Source organism: Salmo salar, chromosome ssa19, assembly GCF_905237065.1.
Source record: "Salmo salar chromosome ssa19, Ssal_v3.1, whole genome shotgun sequence".
NCBI classification, from domain to species: Eukaryota; Metazoa; Chordata; class Actinopteri; order Salmoniformes; family Salmonidae; genus Salmo; species Salmo salar.
The window spans coordinates 69,776,452-69,795,601 of NC_059460.1; the positions used below are offsets into that span (position 1 = coordinate 69,776,452).

General features: G+C 43.3%; 1 protein-coding gene across 1 annotated transcript; it reads right to left on the bottom strand.

Moving 5' to 3' along the window:
- Window positions 1-631: 631 nt before the first annotated feature.
- On the bottom strand, window positions 632-19,029 carry LOC106579473 (eukaryotic translation initiation factor 1A, X-chromosomal). Its single transcript, XM_014159414.2, has 7 exons — window positions 18,838-19,029; window positions 12,950-13,033; window positions 4,442-4,545; window positions 2,757-2,807; window positions 2,567-2,648; window positions 2,248-2,339; window positions 632-2,141 (listed from the first exon to the last, which is right to left on the bottom strand). The coding sequence occupies exons 1-7, from the start codon at window positions 18,851-18,853 to the stop codon at window positions 2,136-2,138; spliced, it is 435 nt and encodes a 144-aa protein (XP_014014889.1). The 5' UTR covers window positions 18,854-19,029; the 3' UTR covers window positions 632-2,135.
- Window positions 19,030-19,150: the final 121 nt, after the last annotated feature.

The following is a 19,150-nucleotide window of genomic DNA, read 5'->3' on the forward strand; positions in this document are numbered from 1 at the left end:
ATGCAGACGTTAGTAAGGTGTTGATATGACGACATGTTAGTTGATGCTACACGCAGACGTTAGTAAGGCAGCCACACGGTGGCCTAGGCTTTATTAAGTCTCTTATCACCCCCCATACCACCCAGGACCTCTGCTTTACTAGCCCAAGTGAATGCCCTCCCGAAGCATTTTACCAGTCGTGCCACGCCAAAAGCCAGCTATTCCGCTGCACAAGTGGGGGACACTTCTGGCTGAGGACTCAATTTTATACATCTCCATATGCTACATCCAAACCTTACAAATATAAAGACCAACAAGAATGTTCAAATCGAAAAAACAAACCTGTATTACAGAAACATCTTTGTATTACTACTTCATTGTGTAATATTATTAACGTAATAACAATGTTTTATAAGGTTTATTTAAGGTTTGAATGTGGCACCACCGTCTGGTTGAAACATACAAGCACAGGTTCCCATCTTTCTCAGGGAAGACCTTTTTTTTCATTTATTTAACTAGGCAAGTCAGTTAAGAATAAATTCTTATTTACAATGAAGGCCAAACCCTCTCCTAACCCGGACAACGCTGGGCCATTTATGCGCCGCCGTAACTTTGTATGAAATGCAACTTCAGAAAGATCATGTCAAGCCCATGGAATTAAGTTATTTATTGGAAATCCCTATAGTGAGCCATCAGACATCATAGTACATTATAGCTCAACACAAGCACTGGCAGTGGTGTTCAAGACACAGTCCAGTGATATTTATCTAGGCTTGTCCCATATACTGTATGTGTTGCCGCCAACTCCTCTATAGATGCCAAGCCTTGCATGACATCTTAGGCATGACAGTAAAGGAACAGAGGAATTGACTAGGGCAGCAACAGACACAGGTTGACGTTGATTGTCATGAATCTTGCCCTGGGGGTAGAACTGAGCGATTTCCACTAGATCATGGATAGGCAACTCCAGTCCTCAGGAGCCTGATTGGTGTCACAGCTAAAATACCTGCCTCCAATAAATCATCTAATCATGATCTTCAGTTTAGAATGCAATTAGTTTACTCAGCCATGCTTTCTAAGGATGGAGAAAAATTGTGACACCACTCTGGCCACTGAGGACTGGAGTTGCCCATCCCTGCGCTAAATGAACCAACTGCAAAGTAAAAATTGTCTATATCGTAAAAATGTATGAAAACAAAACTGTGCTTTTTGGTCTTAATTGAAGGTTTGAGTCAGGCATTAGGGTTATGACTGTGGCTGTGCCAGCTAGCGACCACTGCAGTGCTGCCTCCACGGCAAGATTCATAACAAATTCCAACCTGCGCAAGACTGGAGCACCAGGCTAGTTAGCAGCTAGCTGTTTTCTCTGACAGACAGGGAGGTGTCACAAAGCAGGACCAAGGAGATACCAGATAAAAAACATTCTGTAATATTCTAAAATAAGTTAATATTTTCTAGAAATAGGCATGGAATAATTGATGAGACAACACATATTCAAAAATAGCTTAGGAAAATAACCCAAACTAAAAACGTTTTTTTGGAATTACCTTGCTTAAATCGAGTGATGCTTTGTGACATCCCTCTGGTAGTGGATCAAAACAAACATAAAACAAACAAACATGGGGAAACAATAGTAAAATACAGACACTGTTGAAAAACAGAAGGGGGGGGTAGAGCCTTCAATTAGGCATTGATCAATACAAACAATTAGTTCTGTAATTGCAAAATGTCATCAGGAATACAATATTGAATTAAACAAACATTCCAAAGGATACAGAGGCAACTTCAGGAGTAATGTGTTTCGTTATCAATAAAAATTATCCTAACTAATATAAAGAGCGATGTTAACTTTCAACTACAATGATACAGACCGCAAGACCAAACATAAACCATTTTATCTTTTTATTGCGAATCCAGAGATTCTGTACTTGTAAGTAAATTCCACTCTGCGTGAAATTGATATGAATACATGAAAAAGATAACACAAGAGATTGTGAGTAGCTGCAGTCATGGTATCAATGAGAAATTGGGAGGGTCAACCTCCTTGAAATTTGGTGTGTGTGTGTGTGGGGTACAGAAGTCCTGTGTTGATTTTCGGGTGTGTTGATTTTTGGCGAGGAGGGGAAAATCGAACCATACCCTCTTGGAGAAGATCCTTAGATCTGAAGGAAGAGAGGGGGAAAGGAGAAAAACAAAGAGAGGGAATTCAAAATACACTTCTAAATTGAAACTTCCAGAAAGCAATACAAATATAGATTTAGCACCTACATCATCAATGTCCTCATCATCATCTCCAATGTCATCGAACTGGATGTCTTCATCGTCCCCAGGACCGAAGGTGTCGGTCTCGTTGATCTTGGCTAAGAGAGGGAGGACACAGAAAGAGGAGGTATCAGAGAAAGAACAAGGAAGTGCAAACAAAACAACACAAAAACTGGGCAAGAAAGAGCAGTCAACAGTGGCTGTCATGGTCTGTGTGCCTCAATCATTTCAACTAGCTTCCTTTACTGATCTCCTCTCCTACATGACCACTATACAAATCCCATTAGCTGTTACTGTAGGGACAGCTACTCTTCCTGGTACTCACCGTGCTCCGGCAGTTCTCCGTAAGCCTTTAGACTTCTGGCCTCGTCTGCATTGTACTTCAGGATCACATCAGCTTTGTTGTCCTATAGGGGAGAGAGAGAAACCCAAACCTCTTTTTATGATACAGTGACAAAAAAAACACAGACTCACACCCTACAACAACTGTAGTGGTATGTTGCTGGTCATCTCACCTGGTAATCTCTCAATCCCACCAGGATGATATCTGATGTGTTAATCCACACCTGGAAGAAGAGAGGAGAGAAACAACATAAGAACGCTTTTGAGGAATTAATCAGATGAATGAATAACTATTTAAAGGTTTGGTTGATATACACTGCATTTGGAAAGTATTCAGAGCCCTTGACTTTTTCCACATTTTGTTAAATTAACAGCCTTATTCTAAAATGGATTAAATACATTTTCCCCCCTCAATCTACACACAATACCCCATAATAACAAAGCGAACAGGTTTTTAGAATGTGTTTACAAACTTTAAATAACAAACAAACATACCTTAGTTACATAAGTATTCAGATCCTTTGCTATGAGACTCTAAATAAATTGAGCTCAGGTGCATCCTGTTTCCTTTGATCATTCTTGAGGTTTTCCTGCAACTTGATTGGAGTCCGCCTGTGGTAAATTCAATTGATTGGACATGATTTGGAAAGGCACACACCCGTTTATATAAAAGGTCCCACAGTTGACAGTGCATGTCAGAGCCAAAACCAAGCCATGAGGTAGTTTGTAGAGCTCAGAGACAGGATTGTGTCCAGGCACAGATCTGGGGAAGTGTACCAAAACATTTCTGCAGCATTGAAGGTCCCCAAAAACACAGTGGCCTCCATCATTCCAGAAGGAAGGTCTTTGCAGCACTCCACCAAATCAGGCCTTTATGGTAGAGTGACCAGACGGAAGCCACTCCTCAGTAAAAGGCATGACAACCCACTTGGACTTTGCCAAAAGGTACCTAAAGGACTCTCAGACCATGATAAACAAGATTCTCTGGTCTGATGAAACCAATATTGAACTCTTTGGCCTTAATGCCAAGCGTCATGTCTTGAGGAAACCTGGCACCATCCCTACAGTGAAACATGGTTGTGACAGCATCATGCTGTGGGGATGTTTTTCAGTGGTAGGGACTGGGAGACTAGTCAGGATCGAGGGAAAGATGAACAGAGCAAAGTACAGAGAGATCCTTGATGGAAAACGGCTCCAGGGCGCTCAGGACCTCAGACTGGGGCGAAGGTTTACCCTCCAACAGGACAATGACCCTAAGCACACAGCCAAGACAACGCAGGAGTGGCTTGGGGACAAGTTTCTGAATGTCCTCGAGTGGCCCAGCCAGAGCCCAGAATTGAACCCGATCGAACATCTCTGGAGAGATCTGACAACAGCTGTGCAGCGACGCTCCCCTCCAACCTGACAGAGCTTAAGAGGATCTGCAAAGAAGAATGGGAGAAACTCCCCAAATACAGGTGTGCCAAGCGTGTAGCGTCAAGAAGACTTTGAGGCTATAATCACTGCAAAAAGGTGTTCAACAAAGTACTGAGTAAAAGTCCTGAAAGTCATATTTCAATTTTTTATATTTCTAATAAATTTGCAAACATTTCTAGACCTGATTTTGCTTTGTCATTATGTGGTATTGTGTGTAGATTGATGAGGATTTTTTATTTTTTATTTTAAATACATTTTAGAATAAGGCTGTAACGTAAAATGTGGAAAAGGTCAAGGGGTCTGAATACTTAACGAAAACACAAATTAAATTCTTCAGATACACTAGAGTCTATACAGTGTAACAGTCCATAGTGAAAAAAGCTTTGAGTCAGCATCAGTCAGGGTTTCCTCTGTGTTTCAGTGTGATGGAAGTGTGTGTGACCTTCTTCCGGAGTTTTCCTCGGATGTGGCAGAGCCGCTTCACACCGTCAAAACACATGGCTTCCAACCTCCCATTACCCAACATCTTAATCACCTGGGCATACTCTACAGGAGAGAGAGAGAAAGACTCAACATCACAGGAGGGACACACCTACAGTCGTGGCCAAAAGTTTTGAGAATGACACAAATATTAATCTCCACAAAGTTTGCTGCTTCAGTGTCTAGATATTTTTGTCAGATGTTACTATGGAATACTGAAGTATAATTACAACCATTTCATAAATGTCTAAGGCTTTTATTGACAATTACATGAAGTTGATGCAAAGAGTCAATATTTTCAGTGTTGACCCTTCTTTTTCAAGACCTCTGCAATCCGCCCTGGCATGCTGTCAATTAACTTCTGGGCCACATCCTGGCTGATGGCAGCCCATTCATGCATAATCAATGCTTGGAGTTTGTCAGAATTTGTGAGTTTTTGTTTGTCCACCCACCTCTTGAGGATTGACCACAAGTTCTCAATGGGATTAAGGTCTGGGGAGTTTCCTGGCCATGGACCCAAAATATTGATGTTTTGTTCCCCGAGCCACTTACCGTAAATTCCGGACTATAAGTCACAACTTTTTTCCCAGGCTTTGAACCTCGCGGCTTAAACAATGACGCGGCTAATATATGTATTTTACCCGCTTTCACAACAACAACAAAAATTCTCCCCAAAAAAAAAATTCTGTGACGTGCTCAGTTCTTTGGCGGCATGAAGCTTTCATTAGACCAATGAAATTGCCGAACGGGTTAAGGTCAAACAACTTTTTTGTTTACTGTTTAGATTAAATCGAGCGCTCTCAAACTTCCCATCATTCTGATTACGGTAGTCATTTTGTCACCCTCATCATGGCAAAGACACGGGGAAATGCATATGATGCAGCTTTCAAGTTGAAGGCGATTGATCTGGCTGTTGGAAAAGGAAATAGAGCTGCTGCACGGGAGCTTGGTGTTAATGAGTCCATGATAAGACGTTGGAAACAGCAGCGTGAGGAATTGACTCAGTGCAAAGACAACTAAAGCTTACTGCAATTTTTTTTTTTTTTTTTACAAGCCGTGTTTCGTTAAAGCCTATTTATTTTTGTTACAAGCCGTGTTTCGTTAAAGCCCATTTATTTTTGTTACAAGCCATGTTTCATTAAAGCCTGTGTAAAGTTCATTTGTTTCAATGTACCGGTAGGCACCTGCGGCTTATAGACATGTGCGGCTTATTTATGTTAAATATTTTTTTTTTTAATAATTCAGTGGGTGCGGCTTATATTCAGGTGCGCTTAATAGTCCAGAAATTACGGAAGTTATCACTTTTGCCTTATGGCAAGGTGCTCCATCATGCTGGAAAAGGCATTGTTTGTCACCAAACTGTTCCTGGATGGTTGGGAGAAGTTGCTCTCGGAGGATGTGTTGGTAACATTCTTTATTCATGGCTGTATTCTTAGGCAAAATTGTGAGTGAGCCCAATCCCTTGGCTGAGAAGCAACCCCACACATGAATGGTCTCAGGAAGCTTTACTGTTGGCATGACACAGGACTGATGGTAGCACTCACCTCGTCTTCTCCGGACAAGCTTTTTGCCGGATGCCCCAAACAATCGAAAAGGGGATTCATCAGAGAAAATGACTTTACCCCAGTCCTCAGCAGTCCAATCCCTGTACCTTTTGCAGAATATCAGTCTGTCCCTGATGTTTTTCCTGGAGATAAGTGGTGGCTTTGCTGCCCTTCTTGACACCAGGCCATCCTCCAAAAGTCTTCGCCTCACTGTGTGTGCAGATGTACTCACAACTGCCTGCTGCCATTCATGAGCAAGCTCTGTACTGGTGGTGCCCCGATCCTGCAGCTGAATCAACTTTAGGAGACGGTCCTGGCGCTTGCTGGACTTTGTAAAGCCTTTTTGAAATCGGACAGTGTGGTTAGATAAAGGAGAGTCTTGTCTTTAAAATGGTGTAAAATAGTTATATGTTTGAGAAATTGAAGTAATAGCATTTTTAAGGTATTTGAATATCGCGCCACGGGATTAGACTGGCTGTTGCGTAGGTGGGACGATTTGGTGCCACCTACCCTAGAGAGGTTAACAAACTATAGTTTTGGCAAGTCGGTTAGGACATCTACTTTGTGCATGACAAGTAATTTTTCCAACAATTATTTACAGAGATTATTTCACTTAAAATTCACTATCACAATTCCAGTGGGTCAGAAGTTTGCATACACTAAGTTGACTGCGCCTTAAACAGCTTGGAAAATTCCAGAAAATTATGTCTTGGCTTTAGAAGCTTCTGATAGGCTAATTGTATCATTTGAGTCAATTAGAGGTGTACCTGTGGATGTATTTCAAGGCCTACCTTCAAGCTTAGTGTCTCTTTGCTTGACATCTTTAGAAAAAAGAAATCAGCCAAGACCTCAGAAAAAAATTCTTGACCTCCACAAGTCTGGTTCATCCTTGGGAGCAATTTCGAAACGCCTGAATGTACCACGTTCATATGTACAAGCAATAGTACGCAAGTACTATTGCTTGCAGGCATCATACCGCTCAGGAAGGAGACGTGTTCTGTCTCCTAGAGATGAACGTACTTTGGTGCAAAAAGTGCAAATCAATCCCAGAACAACAGCAAAAGACCCTATGAAGATGCTGGAAGAAATGGGTACAAAAGTATCTATATCCACAGTAAAACGAGTCCTATATCGACATAACCTGAAAGGCCGCACAGAAAGGAAGAAGCCACTGCTCCAAAACCGCCATAAAAAAGCCAGACTACAGTTTGCAACTGCACATGGGGACAAAGATAGTACTTTTTTTCCTCTGGTCTGATGAAACAAAAATAGAACTGTTTGGCCATAATGACCATCTTTATGTTTGGAGGAAAAAGGGGGAGGATTGCAAGCCGAAAAACACCATCCCAACCGTGAAGCACGGGGGTGGCAGCATCATGTTACAATCACCTATCCGGACCCGTTTTTACTGCCGATGCGGAGCCCCATCGGGCCTTCACGACTGGACTACCGACATTATCTGCCCGAGGGAGTTATCCAACTGGCCCCTCCGTCGCGACGTAACCTGAACGCCCATCTGCGGCCCGATAATCGTTAGTCATCTTATCGGCTGCTATCTGAATAGGTCTATCGGACAATTTTCTTGGGCCACTATAACTATAACTATTTTGCCAATTGGACTGGTCGCCCCTACCACACGGAACCCCACTAATCTACAGACGGAAACGCACGAGGTGGCTAAAAACAGACCTCACTCCATCTTCTACCAGCTTGCTACCTGTGGCTCGGCTGGCTATCTAATTCTCACTGGACCCTCTGATTACTCGGCTAAGCATGCTTCTCCTTAATGTCAATATGCCTCGTCCATTGCTGTTCTGGTTAGTGTTTATTGGCTTATTTCACTGTAGAGCCTCTAGCCCTGCTCATTATACCTTATCCAACCTTTCAGTTCCTCCACCCACACATGCTATGACATCTTCTGGCTTCAATGATGTTTCTAGAGACAATATCTCTCTCATCATCACTAAATGCCTAGGTTTACCTCCACTGTATTCACATCCTACCATACCTTTGTCTGTACATTATACCTTGAAGCTATTTTATCGCCCCCAGAAACCTGGTCCTTTTACTCTCTATTCCGGACGTCACAGACGACCAATTCTCATAGCTTTTAGCCGTACCCTTATCCTCCTCCTCCTCTGGTGATGTAGAGGTGAATCCAGGCCCTGCAGTGCCTAGCTCCACTCCTATTCCCCAGGCGCTCTCATTTGATGACTTCTGTAACCGTAATAGCCTTGGTTTAATGCATGTTAACATTAGAAGCCTCCTCCCTAAGTTTGTTTTATTCACTGCTTTAGCACACTCTGCCAACCCGGATGTCCTAGCCGTGTCTGAATCCTGGCTCAGGAAGTCCACCAAAAACTCTGAAATCTTCATCCCTAACTACAACGTTTTCAGACAAGATAGAACGGCCAAAGGGGGCGGTGTTGCAATCTACTGCAGAGATAGCCTGCAGAGTTCTGTTCTACTATCCAGGTCTGTACCCAAACAATTTGAACTTCTACTTTTAAAAACCCATCTCTCTAAAAACAAGTCTCTCACCGTTGCCGCCTGCTATAGACCACCCTCGGCCCCCAGCTGTGCTCTGGACACCATATGTGAACTGATTGCCCCCCATCTATCTTCAGAGCTCGTGCTGCTAGGTGACCTAAACTGGGACATGCTTAACACCCCAGCCATCCTACAATCCAAGCTCGATGCCCTCAATCTCACACAAATTATTAATGAACCCACTAGGTACCACCCCAAAGCCGTAAACACGGGCAACCTCATAGATATCATCCTAACCAACTTGCCCTCTAAATACACCTCTGCTGTTTTCAACCAAGATCTCAGCGATCACTGCCTCATTGCCTGCATCCGTAATGGGTCAGCGGTCAAACGACCTCCACTCATCACTGTCAAACGCTCCCTGAAACATTTCAGCAAGCAAGCCTTTCTAATCGACCTGGCCCGGGTATCCTGGAAGGATACTGACCTCATCCCGTCAGTAGAGGATGCCTGGTTATTTTTTTTAAATGCCTTCCTCACCATCTTAAATAAGCATGCCCCATTCAAGAAATTTAGAACCAGGAACAGATATAGCCCTTTGTTCTCTCCAGACCTGACTGCCCTTAACCAACACAAAAACATCCTGTGGCATTCTGCATTAGCATCGAACAGCCCCCGTGATATGCAGCTTTTCAGGGAAGTTAGAAACCAATATACACAGGCAGTTAGAAAAGCCAAGGCTAGCTTTTTCAAGCAGAAATTTGCTTCCTGCAACACAAACTCAAAAAAGTTCTGGGACACTGTAAAGTCCATGGAGAATAATAACACCTCCCCAACTGCACTGAGGATAGGAAACTCTGTCACCACCGATAAACCCACTATAATTGAGAATTTCAATAAGCATTTTTCTACGGCTGGCCATGCTTTCCACCTGGCTACCCCTACTGCAGTCAACAGCACTGCACGCCCCACAGCTACTCGCCCAAGCCTTCCCCATTTCTCCTTCTCCCAAATCCATTCAGCTGGTGTTCTGAAAGAGCTGCAAAATCTGGACCCCTACAAATCAGCCGGGCTAGACAATCTGGACCCGTTCTTTCTAAAATTATCTGCCGAAATTGTTGCAACCCCTATTACTAGCCTGTTCAACCTCTTTCGTGTCGACTGAGATTCCCAAAGATTGGAAAGCAGCTGCTGTCATCCCCCTCTTCAAAGGAGGGGACACTCTTGACCCAAACTGTTACAGACCTATATCTATCCTACCCTGCCTTTCTAAGATCTTCGAAAGCCAAGTCAACAAACAGATTACTGACCATTTCGAATCCCACCGCACCTTCTCCGCTATGCAATCTGGTTTCAGAGCTGGTCATGGGTGCACCTCAGCCACGCTCAAGGTCCTAAACGATATCGTAATCGCCATCAATAAGAAACAATACTGTGCTGCCATATTCATTGACCTGGCCAAAGCTTTCGACTCTGTCAATCACCACATCCTCATCGGCAGACTCAATAGCCTTGGTTTCTCAAACGATTGCCTCGCCTGGTTCACCAACTACTTCTCTGATAGAGTTCAGTGTGTCAAATCGGAGGGCCTGTTGTCCGGACCTCTGGCAGTCTCTATGGGGGTGCCACAGGGTTCAATTCTGCTCCTAAATACACCTGCTCCTAAATACAAGTAAAACTAAATGCATGCTCTTCAACCGATCGCTGCCTGCACCTGCCCGCCTGTCCAGCATCACTACTCTGGACGGTTCTGACTTAGAATAGGTGGACAACGACAAATACCTAGGTGTCTGGTTAGACTGTAAACTCTCCTTCCAGACTCACATCAAACATCGCCAATCCAAAGTTAAATCTAGAATTGGCTTCCTATTTCGCAACAAAGCATTCTTCACTCATGCTGCCAAACATACCCTCGTAAAACTGACCATCCTACCGATCTTCGACTTTGGCGATGTCATTTACAAAATAGCCTCTAATACCCTACTTAACAAACTGGATGCAGTCTATCACAGTGCCATCCATTTTGTCACCAAAGCCCCATATACTACCCACCACTGCAACCTGTACGCTCTCGTTGGCTGGCCCTCGCTTCATACTCGTCACCAAGCCCACTGGCTCCAGGTCATCTACAAGACCCTGCTAGGTAAAGTCCCCCCTTATCTCCGCTCACTGGTCACCATAGCAGCACCCACCTGTAGCATGCGCTCCAGCAGGTATATCTCTCTGGTCACCCCCAAAGCCAATTCCTCCTTTGGCCGTCTCTCCTTCCAGTTCTCTGCTGCCAATGACTGGAACAAACTACAAAAATCTCTGAAACTAGAAACACATCTCCCTCACTAGCTTTAAGCACCAGCTGTCAGAGCAGCTCATAGATCACTGCACCTGAACATAGCCCATCTATAATTTAACCCAAACAACTACCTCTTCCCCTACTGTATTTATTTATTTTGCTCCTTTGCAACCCATTATTTCTATTTCTACTTTGCACTTTCTTCTACTACAAATCTACCATTCCAGTGTTTTACTTGCTATATTGTATTTACTTTGCCAACAGGGCCTTTTTTTTGCCTTTACCTCCCTTATCTCACCTCATTTGCTCACATTGTACATAAACTTATTTTTCTACTGTATTATTGACTGTATGTTTGTTTTACTCCATGTGTAACTCTGTGTTGTTGTATGTTGTCGAACTGCTTTGCTTTATCTTGGCCAGGTCGCAATTGTAAATGAGAACTTGTTCTCAACTTGTCTACCTGGTTAAATAAAGGTGAAATAAAAATAAATAAATAAAAAATGTTGTGGGGGTGCTTTGCTGCAGGAAGGACTGGTGCACTTCACAAAAGAGATGGGATCATGAGGAAAGGAAAATTATGTGGATATATTGAAGCAACATGTCAAGACATCAATCAGGAAGTTAAAGCTTGGTCGCAAATGGGTCTTCCAAATGGACAATGACCCCAAGCATACTTCCAAAGTTGTGGCAAAATGGCTTAAGTACAACAAAGCCAAGGTATTGGAGAGGCCATCACAAAGCCCTGACCTCAATCCCATAGAACATTTCTGGGCAGAACTGAAAAGGTGTGTGCAAGCAAGGAGGCCTAAAAACCTGACAGTTACACCAGCTATGTCAGGAGGAATGGGCCAAAATGCAACCAACTTATTGTGGGAAGCTTGTGGAAGGCTACCCGAAACGTTTGACCCAAGTTAAACAATGTAAAGGCAATGCTACCAAATACTAATTGAGTGTATGTAAACTTCTGACCCACTGGGAATGTGATGAAAGAAAGAAATTCTCTACTATTATTTTGACATTTCACATTCTTAAAATAAAGTGGTGATCCTAACTGACCTAAGACAGGGAATTTTTACTAGGATTAAATGTCAGGTATTGTGAAAAACTGAGTTTAAATGTAATTGGCTAAGGTGTATGTAAACATCCGACTTCAACTATGTACTCTACAGCACAGGAGAGAGGGGTACACTGCTCCCACTGAATATAGCCATGCTGATCATTACGTCTGAATGCCTACACCTTTGATAAGAGAATTATCTAATAAATGTAAATGAATCAATAAACCATGATGAATTATTAGTCATACAGCAGGTTTAATGAATAATCAATGTAATGATCAATGTAGGGATCGATTAGTCTGATTAGTTCCGGAAAGTCCAGGAACCACTGGAGAGGGAAAGAAATGTGTGTATGCAATTAGGAGGGACACCAGGAGACAGATGGTCAAGGGAGTAAAAGCTTCAAAGAATTCCTAACCTTGAGGGAAAAGAACAGGCTGAGCTCTGGATAATGATAAACAGTGTGAGAAGTTTATGGGGGATGCAGGTCACCAACAGTTTGTGTGTAAATGCATGTGCGTAAGTAAGCAAGAACTATATAATGACTGTTTTGTTATCCTGACCTCAGAACGTTCTCTGAATAAAGCTACAGATACCTTTTGCAGAAAGCTGAGTCCTTGCCTAATTATTATAACCCATTGTCTTACAAACCTTGGGCATTAGTCAAGGCGAATTGATTATTGATTATTATCATCAAGATATTAAATTCCTTTAACAACCCTCAATACAATATGTCTTCTCTAAAACAGGGCTCTAGTTCTATCTGCAATTTAGATCCCTGGACAAAAAGGGAGCTGCACATTTATTCTAGAGCACTGTTAGGAGCAGTTGAGGTATTCTACACAGGGAAGAGACTGGTAGCTGTTATTTTACAACATTAAAAATGAGTCTTATTTTAGAGCTGGTGTAGGTGCAGGCTTTTTCTCTAGCCAAAGCAGTAACACACCAACCAATCATGTCTTGAACAAAGACTTGGTTAGTTGAATCAGCCATGTTACTGCTTTGCTGGAGCAAAAACCTGCACCTCACACAAGCCCTGGCAGATACCCCTGCACTCCCCCATCACCCTCACTCCCTCCACTCACCCTGCCCATCCTCTTTGAACACCAGCTCTCTCTTCTCTGACTCGTTCTCATTCTTTCCACGTCTACGATTCTTTCCTCCCTTACCTAGAGATAGGACAGAGAGAAAGAAATTCAGTCATACCAGACCACTTTTAGTCATTTAGCAGACACTCTCATCCAGACTGTATGAAGTGCCTTCAGAATATATTCACAGCCCTCGACTTCTTCCACATTTTGTTGTGTTATAGCCTGAAGAAAAGAAAAAAAGTTAATTGAGATTGTGTCACTGGCCTACACACACACACACACACACACACACACACACACACACACACAACACACACACGTCAAAGTGGAAAAATGTTTTTAGACATTTTTACAAATGAATAGAACATGTTTAGCTGAAAAGATCTTAATTAAGTAAGTTTGCAACCCCAACAGTGCAGAGTTAAAGAAAATATATAAACTAGAAATAGTGGCACGAGGCCTCCCGAGTGGCGCAGTGGTCTAATACACTGCATCGCCATGCTAGCTGTGTCACTACAGATTCTGGGTTCGAGTCCAGGCTCTGTTGCACCCTGCCGCGACTGGGAGACTCATGGAGCGGGCACACAATTGGCCCAGCGTCGTCCGGGTTAGGCCGGCAGGGATGTCCTTGTCCCATCGCGCACTAGCAATTCCTGTGGCGGGCCGGGCGCAGTGCACACTGGCACAGTCACCAGGTGTACGGTGTTTCCTCCGACACATTGGTGTAGCTGGCTTCCGGGTTAAGCAGGCATTGTGTCAAGAAGCAGTGCGGCTTGGTTGGTGTTTCGACTCTCGAGTCCGTACAGGAGTTGCAGCAATGAGACAAGACTAACTACCAATTGTATACCACGAAATTGGGGAGTAAAAAAAGAAATAAAAAGAAATACTGGCATGAGGAATAAATACAGTGAATAACATGGTCATCTATATACGGGGAGTAGAAAATAACATGGCTCTATATAGGGAGTACCAGTACCGAGTCGATGTGCAGGAGTACGAGGTAATTGAGGTAGCTGTGTACTATACATATACAGTGCTTTCGGAAAGTATTCACACCCCTTGATTTTTCACATTGTTACATTACAGCTTTATTCTATAATTGATTAAATAGTCCCCCCCCCCAATCTACACACAATACCCCATAAATGACAAAGCAAATACAGGTTTAGACATTTTTGCTAATTTATAAAAACAAACTGAAATATTACATTTACATAAGTATTCAGACCCTTTACTCAGTACTTTGTTGAAGCACCTTTGGCAGCGATTACAGCATTGAGTCTACTTGGGTATGACGCTAGAAGCTTGGCACATGTATTTGGGGAGTTTCTCCCATTCTTCTCAGCAGATTCTCTCAAGCTCTGTCAGGTTGGATGGGGAGCGTTAATGCACAGCTATTGTCAGGTCTCTCCAGATATGTTAGATCGGGTTCAAGTCCGGGCTCTGGCTGAGCCACTCAAGGACATTCAGAGACTTGTCCCGAAGCCACTCTTGCGTTGTCTTGGCTGTGTGCTTAGGGTTGTTGTCCTGTTGGAAGGTAAACCTTCGCCCCAGTCTGAGGTCCTGAGCACTCTGGAGCAGGTTCCCATCAAGGATCTCTACACTTTGCTCCTTTCATCTTTCACTCAATCCCGACTAGTCTCCCAGTCCCTGTCGCTGAAAAACATTCCCACAGCATGATAATGCCACCACCATTCTATACTGTAGAGATGGTGCCAGGTTTCCTTCAGACGTGACTCTTGGCATTCAGGTCAAAGCATTCAATCTTGGTTTCATCAGACCAGATAATCTTGTTTCTCATGGTCCGAGAGTCCTTTAGGTGCCTTTTGGAAAACCAAGCGTGCCGTCATGTGCCTTTTACTGAGAAGTGGCTTCCGTCTGGTCACTCTACCATAAAGGCCTGATTTGGTGGAGGGCTGCAGAGATGGTTGTCCTTCTTGAAGGTTCTCCCATCTCCACAGAGGAACTCTGGAGCTCTGTCAGAGTGACCATCGGGTTCTTGGTCACCTCCCTGACCAAGGCCCTTCTGTGTTCTTGGACCTTCAATGCTGTATAAATGTTTTGGTACCCTTCCCCAGATCTGTGCCTCAACACAATCCTGTCCAATCAATTAAATTTACCACAGGTGGATTCCAATCAAGGTAGAAACATCAAGGATGACCAATGGAGGCAACTGAGCTCAATTGAGTCTCATAGCAAAGGGTCTGAATATTTATGTAAATAAGGTATGTTTTTTATTTTGAATACATTTGCAAATGTCTAAACCTGATTTCACTAGGTCATTCTGAGGTATTGTGTGTAGTATGTTGAGTATTTTTATTTATTTAATCCTTTTTAGAATAACACTAACGTAACAAAATGTGGGGGAAAAAGACAGTAGCAGCAGCGTATTTGGTGTGTAGGAAAGTGTGTGTGAGTGTGTCGCATCAATGTGTGTGTATCTAGTGTATGTTGGGTTGTCAGTGTAAGTATGTGTGAGTAGAGTCCAGTGTGAGTGCATAGAGTCAGTGTAAGAATGTTAGTGCAAATAAAATGGTCAATGCAGGTAGTCCGAGAAGCTATTTGATTAGCTATTTAGCAGTAGTTTTTAGAAGCCTTATGGTTTGGGGGTAGAAGCTGTTTAGGATCCTGTTGGTTCCAGACTTGATACATTGGTACCAGCTTGCCGTGCAGTAGTAGGGAGAACATTCTCTGGCTTGTGTGGCTAGAGTATGACAATATTTTGGGCATTCCTCGGACACTGCCTGGTATAGAGGTTGGGGTGGCAGGGAGGTCGAAAACAGTGATGGACTGGGCCATACGCACAACCCTCTTTAGCACCTTGCGGTAGGAAGCCAAGAAGTTGCCATATCAAGCAGTGACGCAGCCAATAGAGATGCTCTCGATGGTGCAGCCTTAGAACTTTGAGGACTGATGGCCCATGACACATTTTTTCAGCCTCCTAAGGGGAGGCTGAACAGCTGTTGTCGTGCCCTCTTCACGACCATGATAGATCGTTAGTGAGGTGGACACCGAGGAACTTGAAGCTCTCAACACACTCCACGATCAGCTCCTTTGTCTTACTGGTGTTGCCAGGTCTCTGACCTAATCCCTATAGGCGGTGTCATCGTCGTCAGTAATCAGGCCCACCACCATTGTGTTGTCAGCAAACTTAATGGTATCGGAGTCGCACGGCCACACAGTTCATGGTGAACAGGGAGTACAGGAGAGAACTAAGCGCGCATCTCTGAGGTGCCCCCCGTGTTGAGGGTCTGCGTGGCAGATGTGTTGTTGGCTATGCTCACTACCTGTGGGCAGCCCATCAGGAAGTGCAGGATCCAGTTGCAGAGGGAGGTGTTCAATCCCAGGGACCCTCGCTTAGTGATGAGCTTCGAGGGCACTATGTTGTTGAATGCTGAGCTGTGGTCAATGAACAGCATTCTCACGTAGGTGTTAATTTTGTCCAAGTGGGAAAGGGCAGTGTGGAGCGCAATAGAAATTGCATCTGTGGATCTTTTGGGGCAGTATGCAAATTAGAGTGAGTCCAGGGTGTTTGGGATGATGGTGTTGATGCGAGCCATGACCAACCTTTCAACGCATTTCAGGGTTACACATGTGAGTGCTACGGGGCACTAGTCATTTAGACAGATTACCTTGGCGTTCTTGGCACAGGGACGATGGTGGTCTGCTTCAAACATGTAGGTATTACAGACTGGGCCAGGGAGAAGTCAGTTTAGACACTTGCCAGCTGGTCAGCGCATGCTCCAAGTACGCCTCCTTGTAATCCGTACGTCCCTATGACCTTGTGAATGTTAACCTGTTTAAGGTCTTACTCACATTGGCTACTGAGAGCTTGATCACACAGTAGTCCGGAACAGCTGATTCAGTGTTGCTTGCCTCGAAACAAGCATAGAAGGCATTTAGCTTGTCTGGTATGCTTGCGTCACTGGGCAGCTCGTGGCTGTGCTTCCCTTTGTAGTTTGTAATAGTTTGCAAGCCCTGCCACATCCGACAAGCGCTGGAGCCGGTGTAGTAGGATTCGATCTTAGTCCTGTATTGACACTTTGCCCGTTTGATGGTTCGTAGGAGGGCGTAGCAGGATTTCTTATAATCGTCGATGTTAGTGTCCCACTTTGCGCTAGCCTTTAGCTCAGTGCAGATGTTGCCTGTAATCCATGCCTTCTGGTTGGGATATGTACGTACGGTCACTGCGGGAACGACGTTGTCGATGCACTTATAGGGGCATCAACCGTCATTGTAACCGCTCATCACGAAGCGGTAGGCTGTCATTGTAAATAAGAATTTGTTCTTAGCCTCTCTAGGGTAGGGGGCAGTATTTTCACATCCGGATAAAAAACGTACCCGATTTAATCTGGTTATTACTAATGCCCAGAAACGAGAATATGCATATAATTGTTTGATTTGGATAGAAAACACCCTAAAGTTTCTAAAACTGTTTGAATGGTGTCTGTGTATAACAGAACTCATATGGCAGGCCAAAACCTGAGAAGATTCTGTACAGGAAGTGCCCTCTCTGACCATTTCTTGGCCTTCTACACCCTCTTTATCGAAAACAGAGGATCTCTGCTGTAACGTGACACTTTCTAAGGCTCCCATAGGGCTCTCAGAAGGCGCCAGAACGTTGAATGATGACTCTGCTGTCCCAGGCTGAAAAACAGTAGCGCATTTGGATAGTGGTCGATCTGAGAACAATGAGACAGGGGCGCGCGTGCACGTGAAGAGTCCATTTTACATTTTCAGTCTTTGAACGAAAAAGATGTCTCCCGGTCGGAATATTATCGCTATTTTACAAAAAAAATCCCATAAAAATTGATTTTAAACAGCGTTTGACATGCTTCGAAGTACGGTAATGGAATATTTTTTTTATTTTTTTGTCACGACATGCGTCCACGCGTCACCGTTCGGATAGTGTCTTGAACGCAAGAACAAAACAGAGGATATTTGAACATAACTATGAATTATTTTGAAGCAAAACAACATTTGTGGATGAAGTAGAAGTCCTGGGAGTGCATTCTGCCGAAGAACAGCAAAGGTAATCCAATTTTTATTATAGTAATTCTGAGTTTAGTGAACGCCAAACTTGGTGGGTGTCAAATTAGCTAGCCCGTGATGGCCGAGCTATCTACTCAGAATATTGCAAAATGTGCTTTTGCCGAAAAGCTATTTTAAAATCTGACACCGCGATTGCATAAAGGAGTTCTGTATCTATAATTCTTTAAATAATTGTTGTGTTTTTTGTAAACGTTTATCGTGAGTAATTTAGTAAATTCACCGGAAGTTTTCGGTATGTTTGCTAGTTCTGAACGTCACATGCTAATGTAAAAAGCTGGTTTTTGATATAAATATGAACTTGATTGAACAAAACATGCATGTATTGTATAACATAATGTCCTAGGAGTGTCATCTGATGAAGATCAAAGGTTAGTGCTGCATTTAGCTGTGGTTTTGGTTTTTGTGACATTATATGCTAGCTTGAAAAATGGGTGTGTGATTATTTCTGGCTGGGTACTCTCCTGACATAATCTAATGTTTTGCTTTCATTGTAAAGCCTTTTTGAAATCGGACAATGCCAGCTGGTGAGTGATGAGCAAACCGGCTAGTTAACTAAACGACAGAATGATATTAATTTGCTCCACTTAAAAAATGCAATATAGCGAGCTGGCTGCTGTAAACTTCACTTAGCCAGCTTGTACGTAACATTACTTCTGAACATGAACTCTAGCTAGTTAATGGTTAACGAGACATGCTGGTTAGCTAGCTAAACTAGAAGGTTACTGTCTTTGATTCAATTGTGTCACGTTTTCAATGCGTGTAGCTAGTCAGAGATGCCGGACAGAGATTGCCACACATTACGGGAAAATACGGCAATTCTAACACTTTACCTTTGTTCTTGGGCATATTGTTTTACAGCTCAGATCTTATTTTCGTCCCGTGGTGATGTGTTGTCGCTTACTGTTGTATGAACAATATTGAATAAGAAAAACGGGCCAATTTCTCCCTACAGAATTCACGTAAAACCAATTCACTTCTGGTGTACCGGTGTACGCATGCGCATATAATTTCCTACAGAATTATAAAGCTTTATTTACACATTGTGAAACAGCAAAACACTAAGAGAACTGGAACTATGCTAGCACAGATTTGATTTAAATTCCACTTGGTGCTAGCTAGCTACTGTCTTTCTTTGAATATATC